This window comes from Mytilus galloprovincialis, chromosome 11 (genome assembly GCF_965363235.1).
Source record: "Mytilus galloprovincialis chromosome 11, xbMytGall1.hap1.1, whole genome shotgun sequence".
Classification (NCBI taxonomy): domain Eukaryota; kingdom Metazoa; phylum Mollusca; class Bivalvia; order Mytilida; family Mytilidae; genus Mytilus; species Mytilus galloprovincialis.
This window is the reverse complement of record NC_134848.1, coordinates 3,425,973-3,438,867: the sequence shown is the minus strand read 5'-3', so window position 1 is coordinate 3,438,867 and position 12,895 is coordinate 3,425,973. Positions and strand designations below refer to the sequence as shown.

Here is a 12,895-nt window from a genome sequence, read left to right as displayed (position 1 = left end):
CACAGAAGTAAGAAATATTCAATTGCACAGTATTGCGCAATTGCAATTAATATATATTCAATTGCACAGTATTGTGCAAAAGAAGATACTTTGTATAAATTGCTTATTTCTTGACCAATTTCAATGGGGTTTTATTTTTGAATTCTTGGGGTTCTTTAATATGCTGAATCTAACCGTGTATTAAGTTTTTGGATTTTGGTCCTGTTTTCAAATTGGTCTACATTAAGGTCTAAAGTTCCAAAATAAAACTTTGTTTGATTTCAACAAAAATTGAATATATGGGGTTCTTTGATCTGCTGAATCTAAGCATGTATTTCGATTTTTGATTTATGAGCCCCGTTATCAACTGTGTCATTGTCTGAAAAATTACCGTTGTTTGAGTACCAGAGCTCGACATTAACGCTTGTCCGATTGTCCGGGACAAGTGGACACAGGTGTCGGGCAAGTAGATTCACCATACTACTTGTCCGATGGGACAAGTGAAAAATCAAGGTCAGATAAAAATAGATCAAATTCAAGACTGATACAGTCCCAAAAATATGAATGATTGTTTTATTGATCATACTTAATGAAATATTATTCATTGATTGAACCAGAGACATATAAAACTTGTATAATATGTCTCTGATTTGGACTATTGAACATGCTGGCAGCCATTGACCAGGGGATATAAGTAAGGGGAAAGAAACCAATGTTAATGTATCTTCTTAGTATAAGCTTCCTTGAATTAGGAGCACCTCCATATGGAGTTTTACCTAAACTTTAAAATATTAAATTAAAGTATGTTTCATTTGATTTTGCTTTTATGCATAACAATACATTAAAAAAGGTTTTATTTGATAAGATCTATGATATAAATAGTTAAGATGAAAAAAAAAAAAAAAATCTAAAAAGGCAGATTTTTTAGTGAAATGTGTATGTACTTCATGATCATATATATCAATGTATATGCAAATCAAAATAAATTGTAAAAGCTTGTTTTGACATCATCAATAAATTAAAAAGGTTTACTCATATACATGTTCAAGGTGGCCAGGTGTATTTACGTCCTTGGTTTAACCCATACCACTACTAAAGAATTAATAGGTCCATAGGGGAACGTAGTGGTTTGGGAAGAAATGATGATTTAACGAGGCCCGATCTAGAACGCGTTTTTGAATATTGCGCAACTCGGGCATTTTTCGGTAGTTGGTTTAACGGTTATAACATAACACATAAAATAAATATAAACAATACCTTTTCTGATTATTTTGGGAACTAAAATGATAAAATAAATCAATTTTTGATCGTAGTTTATATTTTATTTAAATTTATACTGTTATTATTGTTTACGACATAGTTTCGCGCCATTTACGGCAATGTAAACAATATCAGACGACATGCCTAGCAGAAAGAAGAACGGTCGGTTTTTGAAAAACTGTCAGGCAGAGACTTACAACAACAGATTAGACAACATATCTAGACCCGATTTATCCACAACTGATTTTGATACACCCTCTACACTCGATTTTGATACTACTTTTACACCCGATTTTGATACTACTTTTACGCCCGATTTTGATACATCTTTTACACCAGGTTCTTTCCAACATGATCACACGTATCAATCCTCTGCATCGTTTGATGAGATCAATGAGTTCTATTTTTCTGGAAAATTAAAGCCAATAGGTTATACCAGACATGTGATTGACATTCAAACCTTTTTTGATAATATGAGATGTTCCAGATGTGACATTACATTGAAGTTAAAAGATGGAATTGGAATTTTGCCTGCTGGTTTATGTGGTCACCTGATTGTTCGTTGTTATAACTGTAATGACTTTGTACGTGTTGCCATGGGCAAAACCCACAATGCATCCCATGGGCCAAGGATATTTGATGTCAACACCAAACTTGCAACTGGTAAGTGCAAAAATAAAATCTGCACTACATGTACCTGTATATTTATACTTTATATTCACATGTACAGTAAAACCTGTATAAACCGGCCGGCTACGGGACCATAAAAAAGGGCCGGTTTGGACAGTGAGCCGGTTTATTCAGGTTTCTGTTTTGACCGGAAGTTAATGACTTGTGACGTCCGACATTTTGCATGAAAAAATTATCTCTGATTGTAAATTATATCTGATAAATTAAAATACTTTCACTTCGTTTTTCATTGTTTGCATTTGCATCATAATGCTCGCGTTGTTTGGATTGTAAGACGAGAGTTTCGATTTACTCCCATGATCAATAATTTGAAATGTTGGAATGGCCGATTAAAAAGCCAGAATATTATCAAACGTAATGTCATCACTTTCGAAACGTTGTCGTACAGTGTACAATATCCATTGATTGTTGTCATCCGGGTGTTTTTCATTATCAAGGTCATTTGTTTAGGGGTTCACAACAAGGAACCAAGGATTTCGAAATTACGATGTGAACTTTTTACTTCGCGATTTTAATTTGTTTATCCAAGTTTAAACGTAAGTTCAATCCGAGATATATATTCGGTGTGTCTTTTCGTTTAATTGACACGTTTATAATGTTTTAATAAATAATACAGCTCACTACTGTACGATTGTAGGTTCACAGTTTGACACCTGACTAATTGATTATCACGAAAAGTTATATTGTATCAACAAAAATGTATTGATTGCATATCGATCATTGAAATTAATTAGACAAACCGGTTTTGACAGGTAAAAATTAATGTAATTAAGAGTATTGGGACTTCATAATAAGACCGGAATTCGGAATACACAGGGTCCGGTTTACAAAGGGTATTTTAACAAAGACTTTGAATGGAAAAATATGGGACTTTCATTTTCGGCCGGAATGGACAGGAAACCGGTTTATTCAGGGTCCGGTTTAATCAGGTTTGACTGTAGCATGTTTACCTAGTACCAATTCCTGGACTGCAAATAATTATGATGTCTTGCGAGTGCTGCCTTGTAGTAGCATTAGCCTACTCTTTTTCGAAATCTACAAGGGTGTCTTTAACGTGCAAGAGGAATCCATGACAAGTCGCCCCACTGGCAAATCGCCCCACTTTTTCACCAACTCGCCCCACTTTAAAAAAAAAACGCCCCAACCTGGATTACCAAATCGCCCCACTTTTTAAAAAATTGCCCCACTTGTGAAATGTGTTAAATCCCGTTAATATTACTCCTGAAAACTTGCCCCACTGAATGGAAAACGATAAAATCTAGATTAATATATTATTAATATATTATTAACCAGGATGAATTTAGTAAAGCCAACTCGCCCCACTTATGGAAAAAGATGTTATCCTGTTGTATATAAGTTAAATTCCGTGAATATTACTCCTGCGAACTCGCCCCACTTATGGAAAACGATAATATCTAGATTAATATATTATTAACCAGGATGAATGTAGTAATGCCAACTCGCCCCACTTATGGAAAAAGATGTTATTCCGTGAATATTACTCCTGCCAACTCGCCCCACTTAAAAGAAAATGATAATAATCTAGATTTATATTATATTATTAACCAGGATGAATGTAGTAATGCCAACTCGCCCCACTTATGGAAAAAGATGTTATCCCGTTGTATATAAGTTAAATTCCGTGAATATTACTCCTGCCAACTCGCCCCACTTATGGAAAAAGATGTTATCCCGTTGTATATAAGTTAAATTCCGTGAATATTACTCCTGCCAACTCGCCCCACTTATGGAAAAAGATGTTATCCCGTTGTATATAAGTTAAATTCCGTGAATATTACTCCTGCCAACTCGCCCCACTTATGAACCCCCCCCCCCCATGAATCAAGATGGCAGCCATGGCTAAAAATACATAGGGTAAAATGCAGTTTTTTGGCTTATTTTTCTAATGAAATTGTTCATTACATGTAGGTCAAGTTCTATCTGCCCTTTAATTTTCAGACCATTCGGGCAACTTGTTGTTGGGCTGCTGCCCCGGAATTAGTAATTTTAGGAAAATTTTGCAGCCTTTGGTTATTATCTTTTGATGTCTCGAAATATCAATGTTATTTGTACAAGACTTACAACATGTAGAAGCAGATAGAAAGCGAGGCTGTGGCGAGAAAAAGTTTTTTTCCAGCCAAGTACAAATAAAATTTATATTTCGAAACAAGGTATGCTGTTTCACTATAAACTGCAACTCTTATAACTGATCTAATTGATGTATTTAGAGTAGAAACTATCATTTCTTACTTTTAAGCCAAAGGCGTAAAATTTCCGCCAACCTGTATATTTTATTGACGTCATCAATTAAACTGTACAGAAACCCATTGTCTACGTCATATACAAGGGGATATATACATGTACGATCACTGCCTGTTTATCACAGATGAATTATAGTTGATGCAATTTGACTGCTCATATAGCACAGCTGCAGTATGTCACCTTATATTAGTACTGTTGTTCAAATTTTTAGTTTTAAAATATATATATGTTAGATATAGGAAGATGTGGTGTGAGTGCTAATGAGACAACTCTCCATCCAAATAACAATTTATAAAAGTAAACCATTATAGGTCAATGTACGGCCTTCAACTTGGAGCCAACGGTCTAATCTATATAAAAACGAGTAATGAGAAACATGTATAAATTACATAAACACATGATAACTACTGTACATCAGATTCCTATATGTACATAAATGTATTGACACATACAAATACTGCAATTTTTTAAATGAAAATTAATATTTCAGGTATGTACCACAGTGGAATAGGACCAATACAGCTTAATAATTTATTTACATCACTAAATTTGCCAAATGTCAGTGAAAGCCTGATAAGAAGACGTTGTGAAGAGGTTGGGCCTATTCTTGAAAATATAGCACAACAGTCCGTAGACAATGCTTTGTTTGAGGAGGGATTGCTAACAAAAACTTGTGAGTAAATCAATGATGACTCTTTAATGACAGATTTGTGTAAGCCTGATATTTTCTAGTATTGAATATCAATCTACAAAGGATTGAACAATTCTACACATGTCATGAATATTAATGTGAATGTGATTTGTTGTGTGAAAATTAGCACTATTTTGAATGAGCATGAAATGAAGTTTAAATCATAATTAACGCAACATAAGTTTTTATATGTCAGTCTTTAAAGAAAAATAGAACTTTATTCATATGATAAACAAGAGGCTAGCTAGATCTGGCTTTGTTCACATGTAATTTGTCTATTATTTGAGTTTGTTAACTTTCAAAAAACCTGCTATGAAACAATGAACACCAAACTAAGTCTTAATTATCCTTCTTTAGTACAAGGTTTGTGTTTTATTTTCTCTTTTGTAAAAAAAACATGGCTGCCATTGCTATAAATAAATCATAGGGGTGAAATGCAGATTTTGGCTTATAACTCTGAAACTAAAGCAATTAGTATATATTTGACATGGGGTCAAGATCTATATTCCCTTAAATTTTCAGGGGAATCAGACATTGCCTGACCTGTTGTAGGGTTGCTGTCCATATGTAGTGCTTTTATCTTTTAACTTGTCAATCATTTTTTCATTTCAGGTAATTTACAAGCCGATAATGACAGTGATGCAATTCATGCCATTGCTAGTGGGTCAGAAACTGCAACAAGCAGTAGTGGAATAGCTTCAACAGATAACACTAATCCTGTGTGTGGCCCTATTAGTGTAACTGGAATAACAGCATCAGCAGACGGAGCTTATCAGAGAAGGGGCTCAGGAAGGTGTTACAATAGTTTGTCTGGTAACTATATCTTTATTATTTACCTATCTTAAGATGGAAGTATTATGATCTGTTTACATGTCATACTAAAACTAAAAAAAAAACTTATTTTATTCTTAAAACTAAGAAATATTGAACAGATATATCATTCTTGGAAGCAGGGTTTCCGTTGGCAGCCTCCATTTTTACACATTTTGGAAAAGAAAAAAAAATGTTTGCAATGAAAGATTCATCGTTTGCAAAAGAATTTGGCTAAAGAAATTATAACAATTGGATTTTATCCATCTTGTTTACCTTTTACGGGTTTCTTGGACAAAATGAATACTTCATCAGACAATATTGATTTATTTGTCACTTAGGGGCCTTTAACAGTTGACTATACTGTATTGGCTTTGCTCATTGTTAAAGGCCATACAGTGACCTATAATTGTTAATTTCTATGTCATCTTGGGCTCTTGTGGAGAGTTGTCTCATGTGCAATCATACCACATCTTCTTTTTTTTTTCTCTTTTGTTTTTTTTGTAAGTAAGGAAAATTGTATGTAAAATATGTTTATGTTTGTTGGCAAAACTAAATTGAAAAAGGCATAGAGGTAAAAAAGAATATTTTCCACCAGCAGAAAAACATATGTGTATAAAGATGAACAGGGTTATAAAAATGAAATAAATTTGAATAAAAATACATTAAAAATACTCCTGGTATCAACTATTTTTATGAAGGGTACAATAATGTGAATAATATATATGAGGAGCTAGATTCCTTTTGACATGAAAGTGGGTGTAACACGTAATTAATGAAATCCAGTAATTTAAAAAAAATATTCAATGGAAAACTTTTTTTGTAGGAACAGCTTCCATGATTGGGAAAAAAACAGGAAAGGTTGTTGGCTATAGTGCTCGATATAAGAGATGCAGGAAATGTGATGTGGCAAAATTTAAAAAACGGCTACCAACAAAACATAAATGTCGTAAGAATTGGTGTGGCTCAGCCAAATCTATGGAACCAGACATGATTGTGGAAATACTAAAAGACGCCAAAAAGAAAGATACCCCGGTAATTACACTAATAGGAGATGACGATTGCACAGCATTCAATCGGGCAAGATGTGAAGTCGACTCATGTTTGGAAAAGGTCAGTGACATCAATCATGTAAAGAAGAACATATCAAATAGGCTCCACAAAATAAAAGGGAAATATAAAGAGCTGTCTGTAAAAACAATTACTGCTCTCATTAAAAGTTTTTCTTTCATGTTAGCCCAAAACAAAGGTGACTCAGACAGAATAAAGAACAGTTTACCATCTGTAGTGCTACACCAGTTTGGTAATCATGATGGATGTGGAGATTGGTGCCAAATGAAAAATAAACCCACAGCAAAGCACAGAAATCTACCATGGGGTGCAGATCTCAAAGATGAAAACTTGAAAAAAGATCTTTTAAAAGTGTTTACAGACCTTGACCCGGGAAAGATGAGCAAACTAGATTCCAGTAATCCTAATGAAAGCTTTAACAACACTGTTCGATCAAAGGCCCCAAAAGACAAGCATTACAGTGAGAGTGGAAGTTTAGCTCACAGATTGTCTGCTGCTGTTTGTCAAAAAAATGAAGGCTACAAATATGTTGCACAGGTACTTATAATTTATTTAAATAAAGTAATATAAAAACATTCATCAAATTATTTTTTTAAACAGAATATGGTTTATAAACTTGAAAAACTGTAAAACTGGTTCACTAATTAGGTTAAGTTGAAAGATAAACCAAAATCACATGAAACTCATAGATATAAAAAAGAAGATATGGTATGATTGCCAATGAGACAACTCTCCATGAGACAAACTTGACACAGATATTAACAATTATATATTTAGGTGACTATATGGCCTTCAACAATGAGCCAAGCCCATACTGCATAGTCAGCTATAAAAGGCACGAAATGACAATGTAAAACAATTCAGAGCAAACTAACCGCCTTATTTTTATAAAAAAAATAGAACAAAAAACAAATTTGTAACACTAACACATAAACAAACAACAACCACAGAATTACAGGTTCCTTACTTGAGACAGGCACATACATAGAAAAAAATATATCAAAAAGAATAATATAAATGTTGTTTAGGATGGTAGCTTTGTGAAATGTTATCATACACAATGTAAGACACAGCTCCCAAGTTCTTGTGTGTTTTTTTAGGTCCATGAAGAGCTTGGTCTTAGTCCTGGAATTGCCACAACAGTAACAGCTGCAATAAGAGACAAGGATGTTAACAGGAAAAGGACTGTAGCAAAGACTAAGGAATTTAAGGTTTGATTTAAAAGCATTTCAGAATTTTCATTCGAACACAATCTTTATACATTAAATGACTTTTAAGGAGATTGATAAATTCTAAACATAGTTTTATGCAGCCTTTTGAAATTTCTTATTTTCATGATAAAAAAAATTAAAAATCCCTGTTTTGTGGGAGTTACATCCCTTTGATCATATGATAGAAAGTTTTTAAATGAAAAAAAATCCTCTAAATTGTTGGGTTTTTTTTAAATTTTATATAAAGTATTATCCTATTGTATCATTATAACTATGTGAATAAACATTAAATTTGTCATGCTTTAGAGTGTGTAGACTTTACTTTTACATGAAACAATGCAAAGGAATGTTTATTTCTTATATTTTACAGTTACAACGTTTAAAACTTAAAAGTCATAGATCTTCAGAAACAAGAAGTCATGAAATCAGGGAAGGGGACACTTACTGCTCAAATGTCATTGGTATGTATAAATTTTATCTGTACGTTTTCAATAAGAATTTAAAAAAACAATAATTGTTCCTACAACATGTTATCAAAGCACTACCCATATATAAAATATATTTCAAAATATTTGATATAAAATTATAGTTATATTAATTTGGGATTTACTATTTTCTAACAAAGAAAGATAATTTTTGTTAGAGTTTTTTGACAACGTAGATGTTTGGGGGATATGATTGAACTTTCATGATGAACAACCTTTTAATATAATTTTGACAATGAAAGAACATGACTAATTTCCATTAATGAAATTGCCCTGCTAACATTATTGGTAAATTATTTATAATACTGTTACTCTCTTTTGTGGTTTGTATTTCATATAACTTATATTATGTTTTTTTTTCAAATATCCAAATATACAATTTTCAAATATACAATTATCCAATATATAACAATATCAAAATAAGAAAGAAATTTGAAATCAAAATGTATTTTGAAGATTTAACAAAAAAAAAGTGTTTCCATTACTTTTTCATATGACAGTGGATTACAACACAAAAACCGAAACAGTGTTATTACATCCCTTCTTTCTAATTTTATACATTATATTGAATTTTTCCAGATAGGTCTTCTTACAAGATGTAATTTGACCTCTATTGTATATTTTAGCTGATGCAGAAGAACCTGATTTGACTGTTATTCCAGGACCATCAGAGGACAACTGTGAACATATTGAGAAAGTTGTAGTTTTTTATGATTTAGAGACCACAGGACTAAGTATGATATAAATATGAATTGGAAATAGGAAAGCATCAAGTTTATTTGTACAAGCTTTAGGAGTAAGGGAATATGCCAGACTTGCCAAACAATTTCACCTATCAGCCAAGTATTCACAAAAACTTGATATTTTCTGACAATATTATATACTTATTGACTGACAGGCTATAAGGACAAATCATTGAATGGATAAAGAGTGGAAGCATAGTTAAACTTGCTATTGTTTGAAAAAGCCAGTCAATAACTATTTTTTTATAAAGAAAACCATGGCATCAGAATGATGTATTATCAGACTATGATGTCACTTTTATCCAAAGACAAAAGTTCAGGAAATGGTTAAAAACTATTTGCTGGTTAAGTCTTTTTTACTATTAGGTAAATAGTCAAGATAAATTTTCTAAAAAAAAAAGCTTGTGTTCGTGTATAGTTCTATTGTAAAAAAAAGACACTGTCGTATAACAATGGTATTTTATTCGGAAAAAAGTTCTAGACAATCAGGAATTCATTAGTTGAGCCAAATAATGTCCTTCCACCTTTTTAATCTGCAACTTTTTAGAATGCCTCATCAAGGAAATGTTATGAAACTTACACAAAATTTAAGTCATAGATGCACATTTGTTGGAAAATATAAAGAAAAATAATCCTGGTCTAAGAAATTCCAAGGGAGATAATTGATATAATTTAGTTAATCAAATCTGGGATGTGGAGGTATCCTTTAGTAAGTTGAGTCATATTCCTATGCAATACTCTCAGACTGCTAAGTACTATCCATACTGATCTGTGTCCACTATTGTTACTCTTGGTTTAATTATACAAAAGAAATTTGCAATTGAACTTTTACCATGACAATCATTCAATCTACTTATTTTCATCAATTTATTAAGTTATTTTCTTTTTTATATAGGTAGACAAAGTTCAATTACACAAATCTCTGCAGTTTGTGAAGAACAGGAATTTAACAGATACGCAACTCCTACTCAAAAAATTTCAGAAGATGCATGTAGAGTGACAGGATTAAAGTTTAATACAGCGACAAATGAGCTCCTTTACAATGATGAACCAGTTTCACATAAACACCCACAGCAAGTTCTTTTAGATTTCATACAGTTTTTAATGTCACTTTGTGCCAGTGACAAACACATTGTGCTTGCTGCTCATAACAATAGGCGATTTGACAGTATCATACTATTTAATCAATTAAAATTTTATAAATTATGGAATCATTTTTCAAGATATATTGTTGGATTCTGTGATACTTTACCTTTTTTCAAAATGTTGTATCCAGAATTTGAAAATTACAAGCAAGAGTATATTGCTCAGAAACTGTTGAATGAAGCTTATTCCGCTCACAACGCTTTAGATGATTGTAGAATGCTTATGTCTCTTGTAAAAAAGACGGAGAAAATTGATGTTCTCCTATCTGACTATTTTTACAGCAGTCACCAAGTTACATTTCAGGGTGTGCAACCGAATAAAGAGTCATTAGAACACTTGTTAAGAAATAAGGTCCTCTCTAGAACAATTTTCAAGAAACTTGAAGATTCAACATTGACTTACAATCATCTGAAAATTTCTTATCATAGAGATGGATTTGATGGTCTATTTTATTTGTTGAGTGAAAAGACAGGCAGTGGAAAGGCCAGAATTAGTAACAATCGTCGAGTGATCCAAAAGATAGCTGACTTTTTTTCTAATGAAGAATGATGTTATTACTGTATACAGTGACTATACACATGAATATGTATTGATAAATAGGGCAGCATTTAATATTTATATATGCGCTTTAAACAAAATAGGGGTTTACTGTTCTACCTCTGTCTGTGCCATAAATATATTTTGTTTAATTTTTTGAGGAACTTGAAGACGAGGATTTCTGATATTTTATTTCAGGGTTTATAAGTAAGCTTTAACCTGTGATGCATTTTAAGATTCCCCACTCAACAACTTCCTGTTTAACAAAATTAGTATGATTTTACACATGATAGCCAAGTTGATATTTTTTTTGTCACATTTTTCTCAGAAACTACTATATAAGTCAGCAATACCATGTGATTCTTTTTCAGATTCATCAATCAACAACATCCCGTTTATCTTACACTTGTATCATTTCACACATGATAGCAATGTGGAAAATTTTAGTTACATTTTTCCCAGGAACAATTTCAATTTACCAAGATTTCTGAAATTTCAACATCTTTCTGTTTTATAAGGAAATATTCAGGTGGGGGTATCATTTTACCTGCATCACGGTATGTAATTCTGTCTGTCTATTAATCTTTCGACAATGATTTCTTCGCTTCTATGAGAGGGAATGATTTTATATGAAGCCCAGAGCTTGATCATGGAGAGTTGTAAGCATTTTTTTTATCTGGTATGCAGCCAAATTAATTACTCAGTTTAAAGTATGACTGCTGAATGTACAAGGAAATTATTTTTGTAAAGTTTTCTTGGCTTTTATGAAAGGGGATGATTTTATATTTGGCCCAAAGCTTGAAAATATTGAGTTGTAACGATTAAGCAGTTTTTAGATCTGCAGTTCAGCCACTTTGTGTTTGCTGATAGTTTGAAATGTAACTACTCATTGTACAAGGTAAAAGTTTGTCTTCAAAATTGTCTAAGCTTCTATGAAAGGGAATAATTTCATATTTGGTCCAGAATAGACTCCAGATCTTAACATGTTGTGTGCAATAATTAGATCTTCAGTACAGGAACTTCCTGTAAGAGGGTAGTTTGAAATTTTACTACCAATTGTATTTGTGTATAAGGAAAATTTGTGAACAAAATTTTCTTGGCTTCTCTACAAGACAATCATTTTATATTTGTTAACCTTTTGTAAATTTGTGTAATACTTATGGATATCTTGGATAAACCAGTAGGAAAACTTGAATCACATTTTCCTGAGTGACCATCTGTTCAGTTTATATTGATAAGGTATGCTTGGAAGGATGGGTACGTCAATAAACGCCTTTGCCAAAACTGCTTCCCTAATATAGTCATGCGCAGTACACATGAAAAGAATTTGAGGTCTGAAGAAAGATAAAATTTGGAAAACAAATATTAAAAATGTATCAATTAATAATTATCAGAATTTAGCACATTTTTTTAGAACGTGGTTGCTTTGTAATCTGGTCTCAGACTCAAAATTCAACATAAAAGCCCTCTTTTTTGTTTGTAAGTTTAGGACTCCGTCCAGTAAATAAGTTTAATCCTATAATGTTGCACAAAAATTACAATTTCATTTGATTTCAGTTATCAACCTTATGTTTTAGGGACTTTAAAAATCTGTTCATAAACATATATAGTTACCTTGTTTTCATTGTTGAATTTATGTTATTTGTTATATTGTTAATATTGAAATTATTAAATACTCAATCAGTAAGAGATTGTTTTTTTTATTATGTTTATCTGGCCTAGAAACCAAAGAATAGATCAGGGAGTGTTAGTTCTGTCTGTAGTAATGAACATTGTTGGAACAAATGCATGAAGTCATCACCAAGTCTCCCGGGTGCAGTAGATATAAACAAATAAGAAGATGTGGTATGATTACGAATGAAACCGATTCAGCTATAAAGGCTCACAATATGATCTGCACTGAATGACATTGGAATTGACTACTGACAGTCTGCTCCATATTGCCTCAAAAACATTTAAAAAAAACAGTTGAATACAATGGCTCAGCAAAATTTCAAGATAAATGATATG

At 32.2% G+C, this 12,895-nt stretch overlaps 3 protein-coding genes across 4 annotated transcripts in view; all 3 read left to right on the top strand.

Annotated features, from left to right (window-relative positions):
• The window catches only part of LOC143051533 (uncharacterized), a 621,634-nt gene that overhangs the window by 64,108 nt on the left and 544,631 nt on the right, over nt 1–12,895 (top strand). The gene's annotated exons all lie outside the window — the stretch shown is intronic.
• The window catches only part of LOC143051540 (uncharacterized), a 92,058-nt gene that overhangs the window by 22,678 nt on the left and 56,485 nt on the right, over nt 1–12,895 (top strand). The window lies entirely within an intron of this gene.
• Nucleotides 367–12,574, top strand: LOC143051511 (uncharacterized). Of its 2 annotated transcripts, XM_076224409.1 has the most exons (8): nt 367–1,902; nt 4,682–4,864; nt 5,495–5,695; nt 6,519–7,300; nt 7,864–7,974; nt 8,345–8,435; nt 9,086–9,193; nt 10,098–12,574. In XM_076224409.1, exons 1-8 carry the CDS (start codon nt 1,380–1,382, stop codon nt 10,895–10,897), a joined length of 2,799 nt encoding a protein of 932 aa, XP_076080524.1. In that variant the 5' UTR covers nt 367–1,379; the 3' UTR covers nt 10,898–12,574. The 2 variants fall into 2 exon arrangements, with proteins under 2 accessions (XP_076080524.1, XP_076080525.1); XM_076224410.1 differs by having other exon boundaries at nt 9,086–10,165.